Source organism: Bos grunniens, chromosome 21 (assembly GCF_055505025.1).
Source record: "Bos grunniens cultivar Pamir isolate PY7600 chromosome 21, Bosgru_T2T1.0, whole genome shotgun sequence".
In the NCBI taxonomy this organism is placed as follows: Eukaryota; Metazoa; Chordata; class Mammalia; order Artiodactyla; family Bovidae; genus Bos; species Bos grunniens.
Window position 1 is genome coordinate 3925463 of NC_141185.1, and position 20361 is coordinate 3945823.

Genomic DNA, 20361 nt, shown 5'->3' on the forward strand with positions numbered 1-20361 from the left:
GAACTCTGGTACCTTCTTGCTGCACTTTTATCCTTCAACAAACGGGCAAGAGGGGTATGCGTTCCTGGTTGTGTCCAACTCTCTCTCTCTGTGACCCCAAGAACTGCAGCCCACCAGGCTCCTCTGACCATGTAAATTTCCAGGCAAGAATACTGGAGTGGGTTGCCATTTCCTTCACCAGGGGGTCTTCCCGACCCAGGGATCAAACTCACATCTCACATCCCCTGCACTGGCAGGTGGATTCTTTACCAACAGTGCCACCTGGGAAGCATGAAGCTCCTCTAAATAGATGCTAGTTCATTTTCAAGCAGTAAAAAATGATCGCTCGTATGGCAAGATGCTCAACTGTATCGGAAAATAAACTGCTTTGAATTTAGGCTGCAGTACTGCATTTTCACAAAACGGGGGCAAGACACACATTTTTAACTGCTATTCCAAAGTCAATTTCTAAAAACTCAGATAAGTTCTCCCAACAATGGGACAACTTCTTTCCGCAAAGGCCTAACACTTATTAGCAGTTCTAAATTTCTGTCCCATGGTCTCCAATGAATTGTTATTAAGCCCTGGTTGTTTCATTACATCTTTGACTTCTCCAGAGGTCTGTCTTTTCTAAAGCAAGGAGAATGGCTTCAGGAAACAAAGTCCATGATTTATGAGCCACCTAAAAAATTCGCTCTCTTCACGTTACACTTCTACCTTCCAGACCAAAAATATTAAAAGAAAGGGCTAATTCAGAGAAATCTTTGAATGAGCAAGACTACATTTGAATGAACAAGGCTACATTCAGCCTCATTGTTAAAAAAAAAAAACAAAGATAGGAAATACCATTTTCCACTAAGGTGAGGTGGGACAGGCACCTCCTGTACTCTGGCGGGAGAGTTCACGGGGCCGCCTCTTGGACGGTATCTGTACAGGGTTCTTGAAAACGCGTGGCCTTTGATCAGTACCTCCCTTCTTTGATTCCAGCTTAAGGAGAGGTTCAAAGGTGTGAACGACAAAAGATTTACATTAAAGCACAGTTTACAACAGCTGAAAACCAGGGGAATATAAACAGTATAATTAATAAATGCTTCTTGAGGCTCAGATGGTAAAGCGTCTGCCTACAATGCGGGAGACCCGGGTTCAACCCCTGGGTCGGGAAGATCTCCTGGAGAAGGAAATGGCAACACATCCGGTATTCTTGCCTGGAAAATCCCATGGACAGAGGAGTCTGTAGGCTATAGTCCATGGGGTCACAAAGAGTTAGACACGACTGAGCAACTTCATTTTCACTTTTCACTTTCTATTTCCATTAAAGTCAGGAACAAGACAAATACGCTTGCTCACACCACCACATATTAACATCTTACTGGACTTTTTAGTCATCTCAGGAAAAAGACACTAGAGGTATAAGAACTAGAAACAAAGAGGTGGGATTACCTTTACATGCAGCTCTAATGAATAGCTAGGACATTAAAAGAATCAGCTGCAAAACTACTGCCAACAATAAGACAATTCAGTAAGGAAGCAGGATGTGAAAGCGAAGCACAGAAGTCACCAACCTCCACATAAACCATTTACAGCTACTTAGAAGACAACGGAAAAGGAGACCCCAATTTACAATAGCAACGGCAATAGAATATTTGGGCACACACTAAGAAACGTGCAAAACCCTACATGAGGGAAACTTAAAAACACCCCTAAAGGAAATGAAAGTGGTCTTAAACAGAAAGACACTACACTCTTAGATGAGGGGATTCAAACATCCTCAAGATGCCAATCCTCTCTAGACATTTTTTAAATTTAATGGAATCACAGCAAATAAATCAGCAGCTTTTTTTTTTTTTTTTGCAATGAAATGAACCAATTCAAAGTTCCTATTGTTTGTAATAAAATCATTATTGTTGTGAGTAATTTTAGTATGATACAGCAATAGAATGATATCAGAAATCAAGATTTTCAGTGTAAGATAAAGATACAACTATGAAAATTCAAGAAACACGTGAAAACATCATAATGTTATAAAAGCACAGCTAAAATATACACATATATATTCTAGAATATATGTCCATATTCTGGCTCCCTCCATCGAACATACCTAAAAGCAACAGCAGGCCAGTAGCAGTGAGAAGTCCCTAGTGCCCTGATTTTGGTCTCTAATATTATTCCCCACTGAAAGGAATCATGGCTCTTTGAAAAATGGCTAATTCCAAGTCTGGGGGGAGGAGGGACATCTTACTGTGCCAGAAACCAGTAGACAAAAATGACACCGTGCCAAAAAATACACAGCAGCTCTCCCAAATATCAGACAATGCTTAAAACTATGCATCTGCACAGAAGAAGGAATATGGTTTTTGTAGAGTAAAACACACTGATATCAAGGAAACGCATAATGGTAGTCACAAAAGAAAAAGCAAAAAGACCTTTCGTTTTCACCATTTGAGGGAAACTGGTAACTCAAAGGCAAAGATTTAAGCTTCTCCTCACTTTCCAGTAGGAGCTACATGTCAGGATAACCAAATAGGCCCCTTTGGCAAGAAATGGCTCTGCTCTTAGAAGGATGCCAGATCAAACGCTGAAATCTCCAGTGAAACTGTTGACTCGGACAAGGATCATCAAGCGGTGCTTAAAGCACCGGCACGCGGTTGATGGGAAGAGATGCTGCAGGGGGCCAAGAGAGCCTTGCAGACGGTCACGAGCACTTCTGAACTGCGGGCAAACACCGGGCACTGGAGAGACGGACGTGTCACCGCCTCCTACGGCACAGGGGCAGAATGAGGCCTCCCATCCTCTCATCACACACAGCACGCACCTCGCCCAATAGGCACGCTGTCTCCGGAGTTACACAGCATCACTTTTGATACAGTCTGTCCCAGAAAAGGTTTCCACTTTCAGCAGCTACCGGGAATCAGGGGATATTTCACAAGGCAAGCTCCTTGGCTAATCTAACAAGTCATACAATTTGCTGTGGTTTATGGCACTCCCAGACTAGTAGTGACCCCAGGGGTCTTGCAGAAGCAAAGACAAATCCCTGCTGGAGAAGATAGCTTCATCCTAGGTTTTAGTTTATTTCAAATGTTTGAGTAGAATGACCAGCATACACTAAAGAGTAATCAGGGACATAAGGAAGTAAGACATCATGAGCAACATGTGACAAGGACTTCAGATACTGGTATTATCTGACACGGACTACAAAGCTGCTGGGCTGACTACAAGACGTGACATCTGCAAAAGAATAGGCAACTATAAAAAATCACACAGCGGATTAGAAACAGAACTTCCATAAATGAAAAAAAGTATACCTGAAATCTAAAAATCTGTGACTGTGTTTTATGTTTCATTGATTTTCACTATATTTTATGAAAGTATGAGATGGGTTGAAAACTAAAAAGAAAACTGGTCCTTCACCATGGGTGACATGAAACTCCAATCAAGAACATAGCACCGTTTCACAAAAATGCTGAAAAATACAGATGAGGAGTAAAGAAAGATAGTAAATGAAAGCTTCCAATACCTATTTGATTAGAGCCGAAGCTGGATGGGGAGAGAAACTTAATATAGAGTTAACAATCAAAGAAACAATGGTGTATTTCCTTGGTTGTGCGGGAACTTTCCATACAACTGAGGAAATATAACAATCCAAGATTCAGAGTGAATTGCAAAAAAGACTGATAAAAAAGAAATCCATACTTGGAGACCTCGTAGTGGAATCACTGGAAAAAAAATCATTTTTTAAAAAAAATTTTGTACCACCAACTGACTTCGTTGGTGGTATACTGGATAAGAATCCGCCTGCCAGCCAGGGGACATGCGTTTGATCCCTGGTCTGGGTAGAGTCTATATGCCACGGGCGACTAAAGCCTGTGTGCCACAACTACTGAGCCGGTGCTTTGGAGCCAGTGCTCTGCAACAAGAGAAGCCACCTCAATGAGAAACCCGCACGCCGCAACTACAGAAAAGCCCATGCAGCAACGAAGACCCAGCATAGTCAAAATAAATAAATAATAATAATTTAAAAACCCAACCACGTCTTGGTCAAAATCAGAAAAGTGGCCAGAAATCACAATGCTTTCCAAAATAATGAATTTGGCTTCTCAATGCTGCTGCTGCTGCTAAGTCACTTCAGTCGTGTCTGACTCTGTGCGACCCCACAGACAGCCTCCTACCAGGCTCCTCTGTCCCTGGGATTCTCCAGGCAAGAACACTGGAGTAGGGTGCCATTGCCTTCTCAATGCTAATGGAAATGAAAAGGCAATGAAATGCTGTCTTCAATGCACTGAAGGAACGTAACAATCCACAGTTAGATACTCAGTGATAAAGTGTTTGCTGCCAGCAGATCCTTATTAAAGAAAATCCTAAATGATGAATTCAGACAAGAATTTGACCTCACAGGGAAAGTCTGAGATACAAAAAGGAATGAAGACTAAAAAGATGAAGTACATAGATCTAAACGGTTATCAACAGAACAAAACAGTAATGATGTTACGGAGGACTTAAAATGGTTGGGATTCAGACATCCAATGATGGAGAAGTCCACAGAGATGGCAGTAGCAGCTACCTCTTCTGAGGCATAACTGACATATTATATTAGTTTCAGGTGTATAACAAGTTGTTCAGTTGCAAAGTCATGTCCAACTCTTGGCAACCCCAAGGACTGTAGCACGCCAGGCTGCCTTGTCCTTCACTATCTCCTGGAGTTTGCTCAAATTCATGTCTACTGAGTTGGTGATGCCATCCAACCATCTCATCCTCTGCCACCCTCTTCTCCTCCTGCCCTCAATCTTTCCCAGCACCAGGATCTTTTCCAATGAGTTGGCTCTTTGCATTAGTATCTACTGAAAAATGATCACCACAATAAGTCTAGTTAATAGTTAACATCCCTCACCAGACATAGTTAAAGAATATTTTACTTCTTATGATGGGAACTTTGAAGATCTCGTCTCTTAGCAACTTTCAAATAGTCATCACAGTATTATTAACTGTAGTCACTGTGCTGTATATTACATCCCTACGACTTCTTTATTTTAACTGGAAGTTTGCACCATTTGACTTCCTTCACCCATTTCGCCCACGGCTCCACACCCCACCTCTGGCAACCGTTTTTTAAATTAACAAACTTTAAGGATTAGGTTTATAGAAAAACTGAATGTACGGAGTTCCCATAGCTCTCCCTCCCCTCCCCTAGTTTCTTCTATTACTGACACCTTGCAGTAATGTGACGTATTTCTTACAAGTGAAGAGCCAACACTGATGCCTCATTATTAACGAAAGACCATAGTAAGGATTCATTTTGTGTTGTACATTCTGTGGGTTTTGACAGACACAAACAGCCATGTGTTCACCACACGGAAACATACAGAGTAGTTCACTGCCTAAAACCTCCTGTGCTCTGTCTATTCATCCCCCTGTTCTCCCAACCCCTGGTCTTTTCACCGTCTCCCTAGTGTTGTCTTTTCCAGAACGTCGCATAGTAAGAACCATACAGAAATGCAGCCTTTTCAGGTTGGCTCTTTTCACTCAGTACTATGCGTTGAAGGTTCCTGCATGACTTTTCATGGCCTGGCAGCTCATTCCTTTGTACTGCTGAATGACATGCCATTATCTGGATGGTTTGTTTATCCATTCACCTACTGAAGGACATCTTGGTTGCTTCCAAGTTTTGGATATTATGAAAAAAGGGTGGCGTCGTTTTTTTAACCACCCCAAATTCTTGCACAAAATTATACAGTGCAACTAAGATGGCAAAACAAATGCCCATGGCCAACATCGACAAAAAATTAGGTGAAAATGTGTCCCCCAAAGACATGTGAGCATATGGGTTAGACCCCAGCAGCCACAGGCCAGTGTGCACTCAGTGTCTGTGGGGAAGATGTCGGAGAGAAGCAACGAGTGTTCTCCGCAGGTAAGAACTCCGAAACAACCAAAGAGCCGGGTGGACGCCCCTTGAGAACAGCAGAAAGCAGAAGGGGTCTGTACACCCCACAGCGGGTGAGGGCAAGGAGTCCACAGCCGGGACTGGAGGGGCCCTGGGAACCCTCGACATTCAGCAGCTGTAGCTTCCTCCCAGAACTAGGTCACACTCGGGACGACTGCTGGGCAGAGGATCCAGAGAGGACAGCAGGGAGAGAGGAGAGGAGCTGGAGAACGCAGGTCTGATATTAGCAGCAGAGACCAAACCAGGGTACTCAGGAGGTCAGGCACCATATTTTTGAAAATTTCACAAAAAAATAACTGGAGCTAAAGCTCCAGAGCCCCAGCTCCGCTTTACTTTCACACAAGCACCGGTGGGATCAAAGTCAAGTCCCACATGGAGTTCTTATAAGGAAAAAGCGAAAGGGGACTGAGCGACACCTACGCAGCAGTAAAAGCAAGACAGGGAGACACCCCACGAAGATGTGAAGAACTGCAGCCTAACATTTCAAGATGAGACAAAAGACACTAAAGGAATCACACACTGTGTCAAAGGGCTACATGAATATTAATAGGAAAGCTCAGAGGTAGGTAGTAACTCTGTAAAGAATTAAAAGAAGAAAATCATTTCAGAAATGAAGATTCACTGAAGAGAATACGAGAGCAAATAAACACAACATAAAATGCCTCACAGGTAACAGCACATAAAAAAGAGGGGGAAAAAAACGATTAAATAAAAAAGAAATGATAAAAACCCAGAGGGAGACAACAAATACCAAAAACAGGCAAAGAAGATTCAGTATGTGTACAACAGGAGTCTCCAGAGGAGTAAATGAAAGCAAGGGGACAGAACAAATCCTCAAAATAATAATAATCCAAGAGAAAGAGACTTGGTGTTATCCCTGTGAAAGAACACAGCACGTATGTGGGAAAGTCAACCCAGAATGATATACTCTGAAACCACTGAACTTTAAAGAAAAGGGGAAAAAAAAACTGTTCAGGCATCAAAGCAAACAGACCAAATAACCTGTAAGAGAAAAGAAAATCAAACTGACATCGGAGTCGGACAGCGGTACTTCATCGCAGAAGGAAATGGAGAACACCCTTGACATACACATGAAGAGGACACGTGAGCCAGGGACGCTCTACCGACGCTTGCGGAGGTCTGAGACAGAAGGCGCCCAGAGAGGACGCTCACCGCACAGCAAAGTACCGAGAAGCCGCGCAGAGACGGCGGTGAGCGTCGGCCGCGCTCCCGCGGAGGACTAGTGCAAGCAGGGATGCGGTGAGACAGCACAGGTTGTCACGGCCAGTGACTAGCTCTGACAAAGAAGACGGGTAAAGCTATTAAGAAAAAGGGTGGGGGGAGGGGGGCAATGAAAAGATGCACAAATTTTAACCTTTCAGTCATCGTACTGGTCACAATGTTGGTATTATTTGTTTGAAAATACACTCTGTATAATGTGGGATAAAAAGAAAGTCGCTCAGTTGTGTCTGAGACCCCATGGACTATGAAGTCCATGGAATTCTCCAGGCCAGAATACTGGAGTGGGTAGCCTTTCCCTTCTACAGGGGATCTTCCCAACCCAGGGATCGAACCCAGGTCTCCTGCATTGTAGGCGGATTCTTTACCAGCTGAGCCACCAGGGAAGCCCAATGTGGGATGAAGTAAATGAATAATTATCTGATATTTAAGTTCTATTTATTATCTCTGATGTCCCTGAGAACCAGAAATCTCCATGTGACTAAAAGGAGGTGTAAGACAGAAGTTAAATAAATGCCTGAACTTGAATGGAGAGTATTAGCAGGAAGTCCTGATGTGCTATGTCTTGAAAAAAAAAACACGTTATTTTCTAGTTCGGTCCACTGAAAAGTCCTGTAAACACTGACCATTCCAATAGCAAAGAGAATCCTGGCACTCAGACCGCGGTCTTGAAATACCATCCCCCACTGAAACAAAGCAGGGACTTCTTGGACAAATGGCCGATTCTAAAACTTGTACGGAAATGAAAAGAGCCAAGGCAATTCTGAAGAAAAAGCTGAGGGACTGAAGACTACTCGATACCAAGACCTGCTAGGGTGGATTAGCGCTTCCCAGACACAGCCCAGGCAAGCCCGTGGAACAAAACAGGGCCCAGAAGGGGGTCTGCACAGCGATGGTCCTTTATTCACAAAAAGATAACACCACAGTGAGTGAAGGAAGGGCGGCCTTTCCAACAAAGGCACTGTGCCAGGGAGCACAGTAAAAAGGGGAAAACAGAGAAACACGGAAAAGGAGCTGTGATCTCACAGCAGGCACAAAACTCGACGTGGACTGTACGGTTCAAGGTGAAAGGGCAAAGAAAGTTTTAGGAAAAACAACGTAAGGTAACATCTTCATTACTTGGTGGAAAGCAAAGATTTACTCAGCAGGCCAACGCACTGTCAAAGTGCTCATGTCTTTGAGAGTAAAAACTCAAGATACAGAGTAGAAGAGAATGTGCAGTTCCCATATCTACAAGGACCTACACCTGAACTCCAACAAATCTGTGTTTTTTTTTAAATATCTTAACAATCCAATGAGAAAGAAAGGCCCAGAGACTTAAGCTTGCACTTCAGAAAAGAATATATCTGAGCAGATGATAAACCTACAAAGAGATGCTTACCTTCATTCGTCATCAGCTGGCTTTGAAACCAGCTCACCAGAATGGCTAAAATGAAGGACAAACTACAGTGGAACAAGGTATTTATAACACGTGTACAGCCAACAGAGAGTTCATATCCCGAATAAAGAAATCGTCAAAGACATTAAGTAAATGTCAGGCAGTCCCATGGGAAAGGACCAATAAACACTTGTAAGGGCACCTGGCCTCATGATAGAAATGAAAATGAAAGCGGCAGTGAGCCCCTACAATGAGATCCTGTTGCCCTGCGGTAAAGTAGGCATACAGATTGATATGATAAAATTGAGAGTCCAGAAATGAATTTTTACATTTATGGTCAATTGGTTTTTGATAAGGATACCAAGGCAACTGGCTTCCCAGGTGGCACGAGTGGTAAAGAACCTGTTGCCAGTGCAGGAGACGTAAGAGACTGGATTCCACTCCTGGGTGGGGAAGATCCCCTGGAGGAGAGCATGGCAACCCACTCCAGTATCACTGCCTGGAGAATCCCACGGATAGAGGAGCCTGGCGGGCTACAGCCCATGGGATCAGGAAGAGTCACACACGACTGAAGTGACAGCGTGCATACACGCACCTCAGCACGCTGCCCTAACGGCAGGAAGCAAAGAGGAAGTAAAGAGCCTCCTGACGAGGGCAAGAGAAGAGAGTCGAAAAGCTGGCTTAAAACTCAGCATTCAAAAAACTGAGATCATGGCATCTGGTCCCATCACTTCATGGCAAATAGATGAGGAAAAAGTGGAAACAGTGGCATATTTTATTTTCTTGGGTTCCCAAATCACTGTGGATGGTGACTGCAGCAATGAAATTAAAAGATGCTTGCTTCCTTCTTGGGAGAAAAGCTATCACAAGCCTAGACAGTGTATTAAAAAACAGTCCTCACTTTGCTGACTAAGGTCCATTTAGTCAAAGTTATGGTTTTTCCAGCAGTCACGTAGGGATGTGAGAGTTGAACCATAAAGAAAGTTGAGCGCTGAAGAATTGATGCTTTCGGAGTGTGGTGCTACAGAAGACTCTTAGAGATCCCTTGGACAGCAAGGAGATCAAACCAGTCAATCCTAAAAGAAATCAACCCTGAATATTCACTGGAAGGACTGATGCCAAAGCTCTAATACTTTGGCCACCTGATGTGAAGAGCTGACTCACTGGAAAAGACCCTGATGCTGGGGAAGACTGAAGGCAGGATGAGAAGGGGATGACCGAGGATGAGATGGATGGATGGCATCACCGACTCAATGGACACAAGTTTGAGCAAATTCTGGGACATAGTGAAGGACAGGGAGGACTGGCATGCCATATAGTCCACGGGGTCACAAAGACTCGGACATGACTTAGCGACTGACCAACAAAGAGGCGGAAAGCAAATCAGTGGCCGCCTGGAGCTGGGATAGGAGTGCGGGCTGATGGCAAATGAGCATAAGGGGCGATGGAAACATTCTAAAACTATTAATACATTGTGGTAATGACTGCACAACTCTCCATGTTAATTACAATAATACACATTTCCAATTATAATTAGTGAATTCTATAGTATGTAAGTTATGCCTCAATAAAACTTTTAAAAAGGCTATGATTTTAGAAAAAAGAAAGAAAAATCTATGGTCAGAGCTAAAATTATACTCAGAGGAGCACATAGTTTTAAGTTAAGTGAACTCTGTATATAATAACTGAGGGAAAAAAAAAGAAAAGAGGATAATTAAAAGTGGAAATGACATATATTGAAAAGGAAATAATCAGAAAAATAAGTGAACTCATAAGGAGACAGCACCACCTCAGAGGTAGGAGAAATTAAGAGATTCATTACAGAGCACAGTGTGTGAGTTAACACGTGACCCGGCCTAACCTGGCCTCACAAGGGGGGATCTGCAGATTCATCCCTGAGCAAAGCACTAGGCCCAGCCAAGTTCCGCCGCAACCTTTCACCCTGAGCCACGGACGGTGAGGTGCATCTGTTCTCCCACAGTTGATGTCTGCTATCATACAACCTCTGTGAGAGAGGGCGTGAGAGAGTGGTGTATAGTTCTCTAGACAGCATTCAGGAAAGAGCGCAAAGTGCCAGGACGGACACTTTAGATTTGATACAGTACAGCAGTTTACAGAAAGGGAAGAAAACCACGCCCAGCTTCACGCAGTAAACGTGGAGGCAGAGAGTAACGAAAACTAAATCCAACACAGCACGCAGCGAAGCCACACTGCGACGGCGCCGAGGTTCCTCCCAGTATTCATCAACACGGCAGTTATTAAAGTCACATCTTAAGGAGGGAAACCATACGGCATCTGATAAAATCCAGCAGCGGCTCTCGGACATGACCCGCCAGCCACGGTGATACGGAAACAGCGATGCAAAATGTGGACCGTGGGGCAGCAGCACGCTGGGGCAACGTGATTTACTGGAAACCAAGAGATAAGCAAGCCTTCCTCAGCGATCAGTGCAAAGAAATAGAGGAAAACAACAGAATGGGAAAGACTAGAGATCTCTTCAAGAAAATTAGAGATACCAAGGGGACATTTCACGCAAAGATGGGCTCGACAAAGGACAGAAATGATATGGACCTAACAGAAGCAGAAGATATTAAGAAAAGGTGGCAAGAATACACAGAAGAACTGTACAAAAAAGATCTTCATGACCCAGATAATCACAATGGTGTGATCACTCATCTAGAGCCAGACATCCTGGAATGTGAAGTTAAGTGGGCCTTAGAAAGCATCACTACGAACAAAGCTAGTGGAGGTGATGGAATTCCAGTTGAATTCCAGAATTCAAATTCTGAAAGATGATGCTGTGAAAGTGCTACACTCAATATGCCAGCAAATTTGGAAAACTCAGCAGTGGCCACAGGACTGGAAAAGGTCAGTTTTAATCCCAATCCCAAAGAAAGGCAATGCCAAAGAATGCTCAAACTACCGCACAATTGCACTCATCTCACACGCTAGTAAAGTAATGCTCAAAATTCTCCAAGCCAGGCTTCAGCAATACATGAACCGTGAACTTCCTGATGTTCAAGCTGGTTTTAGAAAAGGCAGAGGAACCAGAGATCAAATTGCCAACATCCGCTGGATCATGGAAAAAGCAAGAGAGTTCCAGAAAAACATCCATTTCTGCTTTATTGACTATGCCAAAGCCTTTGACTGTGTGGATCACAATAAACTGTGGAAAATTCTGAAAGAGATGGGAATACCAGACCACTTGACCTGCCTCTTGAGAAATCTGTATTCAGGTCAGGAAGCAACAGTTAGAACTGGACATGGAACAACAGACTGGTTCCAAATAGGAAAACGAGTACGTCAAGGCTGTATATTATCACCCTGCTTATTTAACTTCTATGCAGAGTACATCATGAGAAACGCTGGACTGGAAGAAACACAAGCTGGAATCAAGATTGCCAGGAGAAATATCAATAACCTCAGATATGCAGATGACACCACCCTTATGGCAGAAAGTGAAGAGGAACTCAAAAGCCTCTTGATGAACGTGAAAGTGGAGAGTGAAAAAGTTGGCTTAAAGCTCAACATTCAGAAAACGAAGACCATGGCATCCGGTCCCATCACTTCATGGGAAATAGATGGGGAAACAGTGGAAACAGTGTCAGGCTTTATTTTTGGGGGCTCCAAAATCACTGCAGATGGTGATTGCAGCCATGAAATTAAAAGACGCTTACTCCTTGGAAGAAAAGTTATGACCAACCCAGATAGCATATTCAAAAGCAGAGACATTACTTTGCCAACAAAGGTCCATCTAGTCAAGGCTATGGTTTTTCCTGTGGTCATGTATGGATGTGAGAGTTGGACTGTGAAGAAGGCTGAGCGCCGAAGAATTGATGCTTTTGAACTGTGGTGTTGGAGAAGACTCTTGAGAGTCCCTTGGTCTGCAAGGAGATCCAACCAGTCCATTCTGAAGGAGATCAGCCCTGGGATTTCTTTGGAGGGAATGATGCTGAAGCTGAAACTCCAATACTTTGGCCACCTCATGCGAAGAGCTGACTCACTGGAAAAGACTCTGATGCTGGGAGGGATTGGGGGCAGGAGGAGAAGGGGACGACAAAGGATGAGATCGCTGGATGGCATAACTGACGCGATGGACGTGAGTCTCAGTGAACTCCAGGAGTTGGTGATGGACAGGGAGGCCTGGCGTGCTGCGATTCCTGGGGACGCAAAGAGTCGGACACAACTGAGCGACTGAACTGAACTGAACTGAGGGCCGTTTTCACGAGAAATGAGGAAAAGCTGAAGCCGTTCACCCAAATGGGAGACCACAGGGGGCACGCTCTCACCTCTGATATCTGTGGGTTACTGGTCCCGGCTGAAAGCAAAATAAAACTAAGAGCACCAGTATTTGCTGGTACAGATACCGGAAGAGAAAAATACCTAATTACAAATGACAGGACCATATATACGGATGCTAATAAAAACATTACTAAGATTAATAAGAAAATTTGGTGACAGAGTAAGAAAGTATTAAAAAACCAACAGCTTTTCACTGTTGGTTAATAAGAACGAATTAGAAGCATAAATGGAAAAAACACAACGCAAGAATGACAAGACCTAGAGAGCACTTGGGAGGAAATTTAACGCAAGGGTAAAGAATCCCAGGAAAAATCATAAAACCTTATGAAAAGTCAGAAAACAAGAGCTGAAAAAGCAGGGCAGCGTGCCATTGTCCTAGATGGGTAGAGTATCATAAAAACAGAATTCCGCCAGTAATTATATCGTTAATGTAATTCCAGTCAATTCCTATTTTTTTCTGAACCAGACGAAAGTTGCTCTGACATGCTTACAGAGGCACTAATGTTTTAGAACAGCCAGGAAAGACTCACCACACAAGAGTGATGAGGGGTACGGCTTGGCCAGGGTGAGATTCGGGCTAAGTGGGTGTGTCTTTCTGGGCACGGGAAGGGAAGGGAAGGGGTCGACCTGGCAGGGCACAGCCTCGTGGGCAGGGGCCGACCTCCAGCCAGGACAGGCCCTGGGGACAGCTCCTGCGCCAGAAGGCTCAGCACAGCGGTGGGAAGCCTGTCCACCCCGGACAGCTGCGGATTCTGGCCAGGCCTCTGCAGGGCCCTGGGAGCAGGGACAGCAGGCGGCCCTTCACTCGCTCCCAGGGGTCCCGCTGGTGGGGGAGGCGCTGGCTCCAGCAGAGAAGGCCCTGGGGTTTTCTGGATGGGGCACCCCCAGAACCTAGAGCAGGGCTGGTGTGGGGGTGTTCCACACGGTGTCCATGAATGGCTGAACAGCACCAGAAAGGCATGCTATTGAGGAGGGAAGACTCCTCCAGAAGGACTTACTAGGCACGCTATCTGCTACACAGCTAAACGAAATGCAAGCCAGACACAAACTCTGCAGAAGGCAGTGAGACGAGAGCCTGGATCCCTAGCAAGTGAGGGGTCAGAAGTACATCCATGAATCCATCAATCCCTCCCTCCACCCACTCTTCCACGCCCTCCATCCATCCACCCTCCCCCACACACTCCTCTCTGGCTCCAGTCACCCTCTCTCCCCCACCCCTCTCCACTGACCCTCTCTCCGTCCACCACCCCCCTCTCTGTCCTCCCTTCCTTTCCTCCATCCATTCTTCCTCATCCACCCTCTCTCCCTATACATCTATACTGAGCTCCGGCTCTCTGCCCTGCAACGCGGAAGGCGTGGGAACACAGCTGTAAAGATGACGAGCTCCCTGCTGCGAGTTCACACACGAGGAAAATTCACCGCAGAAGACCCGCTGTCAGGAATTTAAGGTATGAAAATGTTTGACGCTTTACTACACTAGTCTCATATGTTAGCAAACATAGAGCTTTTCAGAGGTTCATGTTCGACTTTGGGGCCCTTACCTTGCTTCCCCAGTAAGATTTTATGTACTTTGACCTCAAAATCTCCTAGAGAAGCACTTTCAGGGACTGAATACCCCCCAGACAGAAAGGGGTGGCTGGGCTGTTTTGGGGGGAAACTTGAAGCAAAGAGCACTGTTCCCTGACTAACCTCAAGCAGGAAACCCCGGGTAGAGGTAATCCCCAAGTGACCCAGAAGGAGAAAGTCCGTAAAAGACTATTGCTATCGTCCTTACTTCTCCAGCACCAGAACAATGAAGAGGTTCTACCATAGTTTTTACAATTACTCTACTTGCAGTAACTCCTTTCTGGATTTCCAGAGGTCTAAGACAAACGAAAGAGGAGAATTACTTGAAAGAAAACTGGCTAGCTGAATTACAACGAACAGGAAAAGATTTAAGTCTTTGCTCTGTGTGTGTTAAGTATTTTACACCCGTAATGTACTCACGATTACATTTTCATCGTAAACAGCTCTGTAATTTGAAATATTAGTTGGTTAAGTTAGTGGCATTCAACCTGAAAAAACTCAATAAAGAAAAAAAAAATAACCCTACAGAATTTAAACACAGCAAAAGTATAAGAAGCTAGCAAACCATCAGAACGTTGCTCCTTACCCCTAGGTGGGCAAACTTTAACTTTCACAAGATGAATAATAAAAATTACCTTTTAAAGACGGTAGTTTTTGAAGTTCTCTGTTATTGCTGGCGCTAAGCCTGGAAGAGTTTTGCCGTCTGTCTCTCTTCACTATGGGCTGAGGGGCTGGTACTTTTATTTTACTAGACGCTGCAGACGGGGCAGCAATAAGGCTGTTTTTCCTGCTGGGAATCTGTTTCCAAAATGAAGACAAAAACAAATATGTATGTCAAACAGCTGTAGTTTATAGCACAATTAGAAAGGGAAAAATACACATGAAAAAGGCAAGTTTTGCTCGGGGCAGTCTCTTTCACACTACTAGAAAACAACTCAATCGCTCACAAGCCGCTGGAGTCTGTGGTTACATCCCACCCCAGCGATGCTCTTTTTCTGGAGATTTCACAGATACACCTAATTCCCTGCATCTTCTTTCGAACTTCTGACTATAGGGCTGATGTATATACATAGGTTGATGACAGTGACCCTTGAAAAACGCTCATATCCTAATTTCTGGAACCTATGAAAACGTTTCCTCACTTGGCAAAAGGGACTTTTGCCCACTCTTAGGTATATAGCCAAATGAACTGAAAAAGTGGTGTGAAGCAAAACCTTGCACACCAGTGTTCACAGCTGCACTGTTCACAACAACCAAAGGCAGGAAAGCCCACGTGTCTCTCAAACGATAACACACAATATGGCATATCCACACATCGGAGTATTACTCGGCCACGAAAAGCAGTGCCGTACAGAGACAGGCTGCAAGACAGATGGACCTTGAAAACACCATGTGCAATGAAAGAAGCCAGCCACAAAAGGCCATATATTGTATGATCCCATCTGTAAGAAGCAACCAGAACAGGAAAATCCACGGAGAGACGGCAGGTGAGTGGCTGTCAGGGCCTGGCAGTGGGGGAGGTGAAAAGCGAAGGCTCGACGCTTAGGGGCTTCCCTTCGGGGGTGAGGACAGTGTCTGCAACTAGACGGTGGTGACGGCTGCACAGCACGGTGAGCGTACAGAGCGTCACTCGGGGTACGTTTCGTGTTGAGTATCTTTTACCACATACAAAAAAGGATGTCATCTGTTCCTTTTTGGCTTGTTTACGGAACCCCCTGCCCTCACCCCAGGCAGAACCAGGAGCTTCTTTGTCCTGTGATCCTCCACTGACCTCTAAACAGGGTCTGGCGCTGGGACGGTGGTCTCCCCTCCAAAAGAAGACTGGCAGCTCTTGGACTTTTGAACTGTGAACGCCAGCGCATGTCAAGGACAGTGCCAGTCATGTACAAGGGAGGAACCGGTGTGGAAGAGAGAGAAACACGCCACAGCCGCTAACCCAGCGCTCCCAAAGGGCCTTCATCCTTCCAGATGGACTCACTCACAGCAACCCTGGAGTCGCGGGCGTGCACGTCCAAGGCTGCTCTGGGCTCTGGCGAGAGAAGGCGCTCGAGTCGGCTCAACAGTCAGTGACAGACAACGGGCTGCTTCCTCGGTTCAGGTGTTTACACGCAAAATAAAAACTCGATTGTCCGTCTCGGAATTACAAGAAATTTTTCTAAAGAAGAACGATACTGTCTAAGCTACTTGACTTGGGTAAGATCTAAGCAGACTAACTTCTTCCCTTCTTTGCCACTCCAGGAAAGGAGGTGATGGGCAGTTTCGTTTTTACGTATTCACTCAGTGAGGCGAGAGGTGCTCCAAGACTGGCTTAAGCCTCGTTTGTTTTGGATCAGTGATGGGAAACGATCATCGTTATTAACATTTGGACGCGCTGTGTGGCCCGCAGGATCCCAGCTCCTCCACTGGGGACGGAAGCTGCGCCTCCTGCCGTGGAAGCATGGAGTTCTACCACTGGACGGCCAGAGAAGTCCCGATGGGAAGTTTATCAAACTCAGAATTATTTATCAAAAGAGCTGCCCTTTTCCTTCCACTGGACGTTGCTGCAATTTAGCGGGCTCCGGAGGTTCCAAAGCGAGGGTGCACACGCCCACCGCCACGTCAGAGGCAGTTGCGTTTCCAGGTGGGACGTGGGGGCCTCGGGATGCCCTGAGACTCGCATGAAGCCCCGTCAGTGAAGCGGGTGCCAGGCCCACTCTTCTCAGCTCAGGGCCTCTTTACAGCAGGGCTGCGCGGACTCTGGGGGGCGCGGTGTCTATCACTGCCGGTTGTCGGGACCCTTGAGGCCTTGGCAGTGGGGTCTTGGAGGGCTGGGAGGGGGAGTCTGTCAGGCGCCCCCTGCCCAGCCCCTGCACACTGCTGCGCCCCCAGGGAGGGGCACAGCAAGAGGCATGTCTGCTGGGGGCACGAGACGCCCCCCTTCCCAGGTCTTGCAAGCAGCCCAGGCTGCACCTCGGAAGGTGGAAGGGCTTCCTCACCCTCAGGAAAAGCGGTCCCCAGCAGTTTCTAATGTGGGGTGCATCAAGTCTGAAGGTCTCTGGACCCAGCAATATGCCCAAATCCCCAACTTTCTATGCAGCCAGGCAACTGCACCCCCATAAAATCAGAGTGAAGAAGAATGTGGACAGCAGATATATGGGTATTTGTCAGCTTCTTAGTATTCTGAGATATTTCATTCAAACAGCAAAACAGACAACTGGATTTGTGATAAAGCCTCATTCCTAGATGTTTCCCCATATAGGGGATCACTCCTAAACAAGCACCTCTTTCCTGCCATTCAAACACTGCAATTAAAAAAATTCACAATTAGCTGAAAGACATTTATCGCTCATTTGAGCAGGGCCAAATCACTGGCCTCTCAATGGCATCTAGGTGGGGAGTGGGGTCAAAGACCCCACTCTTTCATATCTCTTTCACAGAGCACAGTCTCCACAGGTTTCAGAGCAGAGCCCAGAAACTCACCAGGCAGCGTAAGTGCCCTCACCAAAGGGTTTCTTTTAAGCACGGAACCTGATTTGGAGTCCACTAAGCCAGGGGTCAGTGAGTTATGGCCCATGGGCCAAATCTGGCCCCCTACCTGTTTTTGCAAACAAAGTTTTACTGGAACACAACCGCACCCATGTATTCACCTACTGGCCATGGCTGCTCACTTGCTACAATGGCAGCAATGAGTAGTTGCCAATTACCCCTGGCTGAGGGGTGAGAAGGAAGGAAGAACAGAAGAGAGTTTCCTGACGGAGGTCAGGCCTGCACTCACACTTAACGGTGTAGGTCTTAAACACGTGACAGTGAAGGCGTGAAAGTCACAGCCTCCAGTCACAAGACCTGCACGAGGAGTCGCTGGGCATCTAAGGACGAGACAGCGTTCGCTCCCCAGATGTCTCGAGAGTAGAAAGCAGACGGAGGGGTGGGGCCAACGAAGCGAGACCCGGGCAACCTCGCTCTGGAAACCACACAGAGGGTGAGGCTGGAGGGAAAAGGCGGGTGGACCTGCTTCCACAGAGCCCCCAGACTCAGAAATTCTGGGCAGTGTGCGCAGGAGTGAAGTTTGGGGCTGAAGGGACTTCCCTGGCGGCCCAGTGGTTAACACTGTGTGTCCAACACCGGGAGCACAGGCTCGATCCCTGGGGGCGGAACTAAGATCCCACACGCCAGGAGCACAGCCAAAAACAAAGCAAAACAAAACAAACTTTAAAAGAAGAGATATGGGGCTGAAAAGGAGATTACTTTTTGGACTGAATGCTGACCATCCACAGCTACTGAACCACGTGTGCGTGACACTGGAGAACCGGCTGTCTGTGAGGGAAGAAAGGCATTCTCCGAAGAAACCAGACTGTCCAGGAAAAAACGAAGGCTGTGAGGGTAGGAGCCGGCCCCGCAGAGCACAGCTGTCTGCATTCTCCTTCAGGGGTCAGAAGCCACGAGGGCCAGCTCTCAGCTCAGGCCTGTGAAGCCAGCGGTCAGCTGACAAGCCCACTCAAGTGCAATGCCCACGGCCAGCCGGGCCCAGCCTCATCCTCCCAAGCGTGGACGAGGAACCCCGGCATCTGAGGGGCTGGGTCTTCAACCTGAAACACGCCTCCCTGTTCCCACTCCTGCGCCTCCCTGTCCCACTCTCACGCTTCCCTGTCCCACTCTCGCACCTCCCTGTCCCACTCTCGCACCTCCCTGTCCCACTCTCGCGCCTCCCTGTTCCCACTCTCGGCCCTCTGGTTCCTACCCAGCAGGTGCAGAGGTCTTTGGAACCACTTAGGTTGGATCATCTCACGTCCCTGCTCACCCCATCATCTTAGAGTAAGAATCCAAGGTGCTGCGGATGAGCCTGAGAGCCTGCTGGGCGAGCCTGTGCGCCCTCTTTCCAAACTCCTCCTCGACGTGTTTCGCTTCTCTCCAGCCCGGCTGGCCTTCTTTCTGGTGGACACACCCAGCTCCCTCCCGCCTGGGCCTTTGTACTAGCTGCTTCCTCTGGCTGGAACACCCTTTCCCAGATCTCTGCATCTCTGGCTCCTTCTGCACTCTCGGGTCTCACCTTTGCCCTCGTCCCCCTGGGGAGACTGTCCCTGACCACCTGCAGCAGCCTCCTGGCTTCCAGCGCAGGGCAGCCAGAGGTGGTCCTGCCCACCAGGGGTGTCTGGACACGTGACACACCTGGATTCGGTGTCACGAGGACCAGCGGGAGCTGCTGGTGTCTGGAGCCCCGGGACCGCAGCTCTGCCCAGCACGAGGCGGTCCCACGCCAGTGCAGCCGCTGCCCCTTAGGTACAAGAGAGTACACGGCACTCACTGAAAGCAAGCTGCACGCGTGCGGGAGCCCTGCTGTGTCCCGCGTCGAATCCCAGCACCTACGGTGGTGCTCAGCACGCAGCGGGGCCTCAGAACGTGCCTGCTGGGTGACTGAGTGCATCTACTGAACAGAAGCCTGCAACATAAAACACGATGGCCATTCGGCTGGCCAGGCGGGGCGACGTGCTTTCCACCAGAGAACCGCAGTCCAGACTGTCGGTAACCTTGCGGGTAGGCCGAGGCATGGTCAAAGCTGTTGTGACTTACTCAAAGCCTGGACTGGCCATGCTTGGGTGCTATGCCAAGGTTGAGCTGGTTCCTCCATCTCCTGCTGAGATCTCTACAGCTATTCAGACCAGCAGCTTCGGACAGTGCAGTTAAGGAAGCTCTGTGAATGGCTTAGTGGCCACCAAGGCGTGACTATGGCTTTATGTTGGGGAGACTGTGGGCAAGTGTGGCATCACTGGATATGATGTCTGAAGACCAATCTTTCATATGTGATTATATCTGCTTTATTACATCGATGTTCCAACTACCATACAACTGTGCTCATTTCACATGCTAGCAAGGTAGAGCTCAAAATCCTCCAAGAGAGGCTTCAACAGTATGTGAACTGAGAACCTCCAGATGTACAAGCTGGATTTAGAAAAGGCAGAAGAACCAGAAATCAAATTGCCAACAT

The 20361-nt window shown here is 46.9% G+C and overlaps 1 protein-coding gene across 26 annotated transcripts in view; it reads right to left on the minus strand.

The window, feature by feature from the left end:
* Window positions 1–20361, minus strand: part of PPP2R5C (protein phosphatase 2 regulatory subunit B'gamma) — a 140430-nt gene that overhangs the window by 107152 nt on the left and 12917 nt on the right. For 24 of the 26 annotated variants that reach the window (XM_086362929.1, XM_086362922.1, XM_086362931.1 and 21 more), the window contains one exon: window positions 15035–15197. The exons of the other annotated variants lie outside the window; for them this stretch is intronic. Coding sequence is in view for 15 of the 24 variants with exons in the window: in XM_086362913.1 (XP_086219039.1) it covers window positions 15035–15197 (163 nt within the window). In the remaining 9 variants the exon portion in view is untranslated. The remainder of the gene's footprint in view (window positions 1–15034; window positions 15198–20361) is intronic. 26 annotated transcript variants of the gene reach the window in all.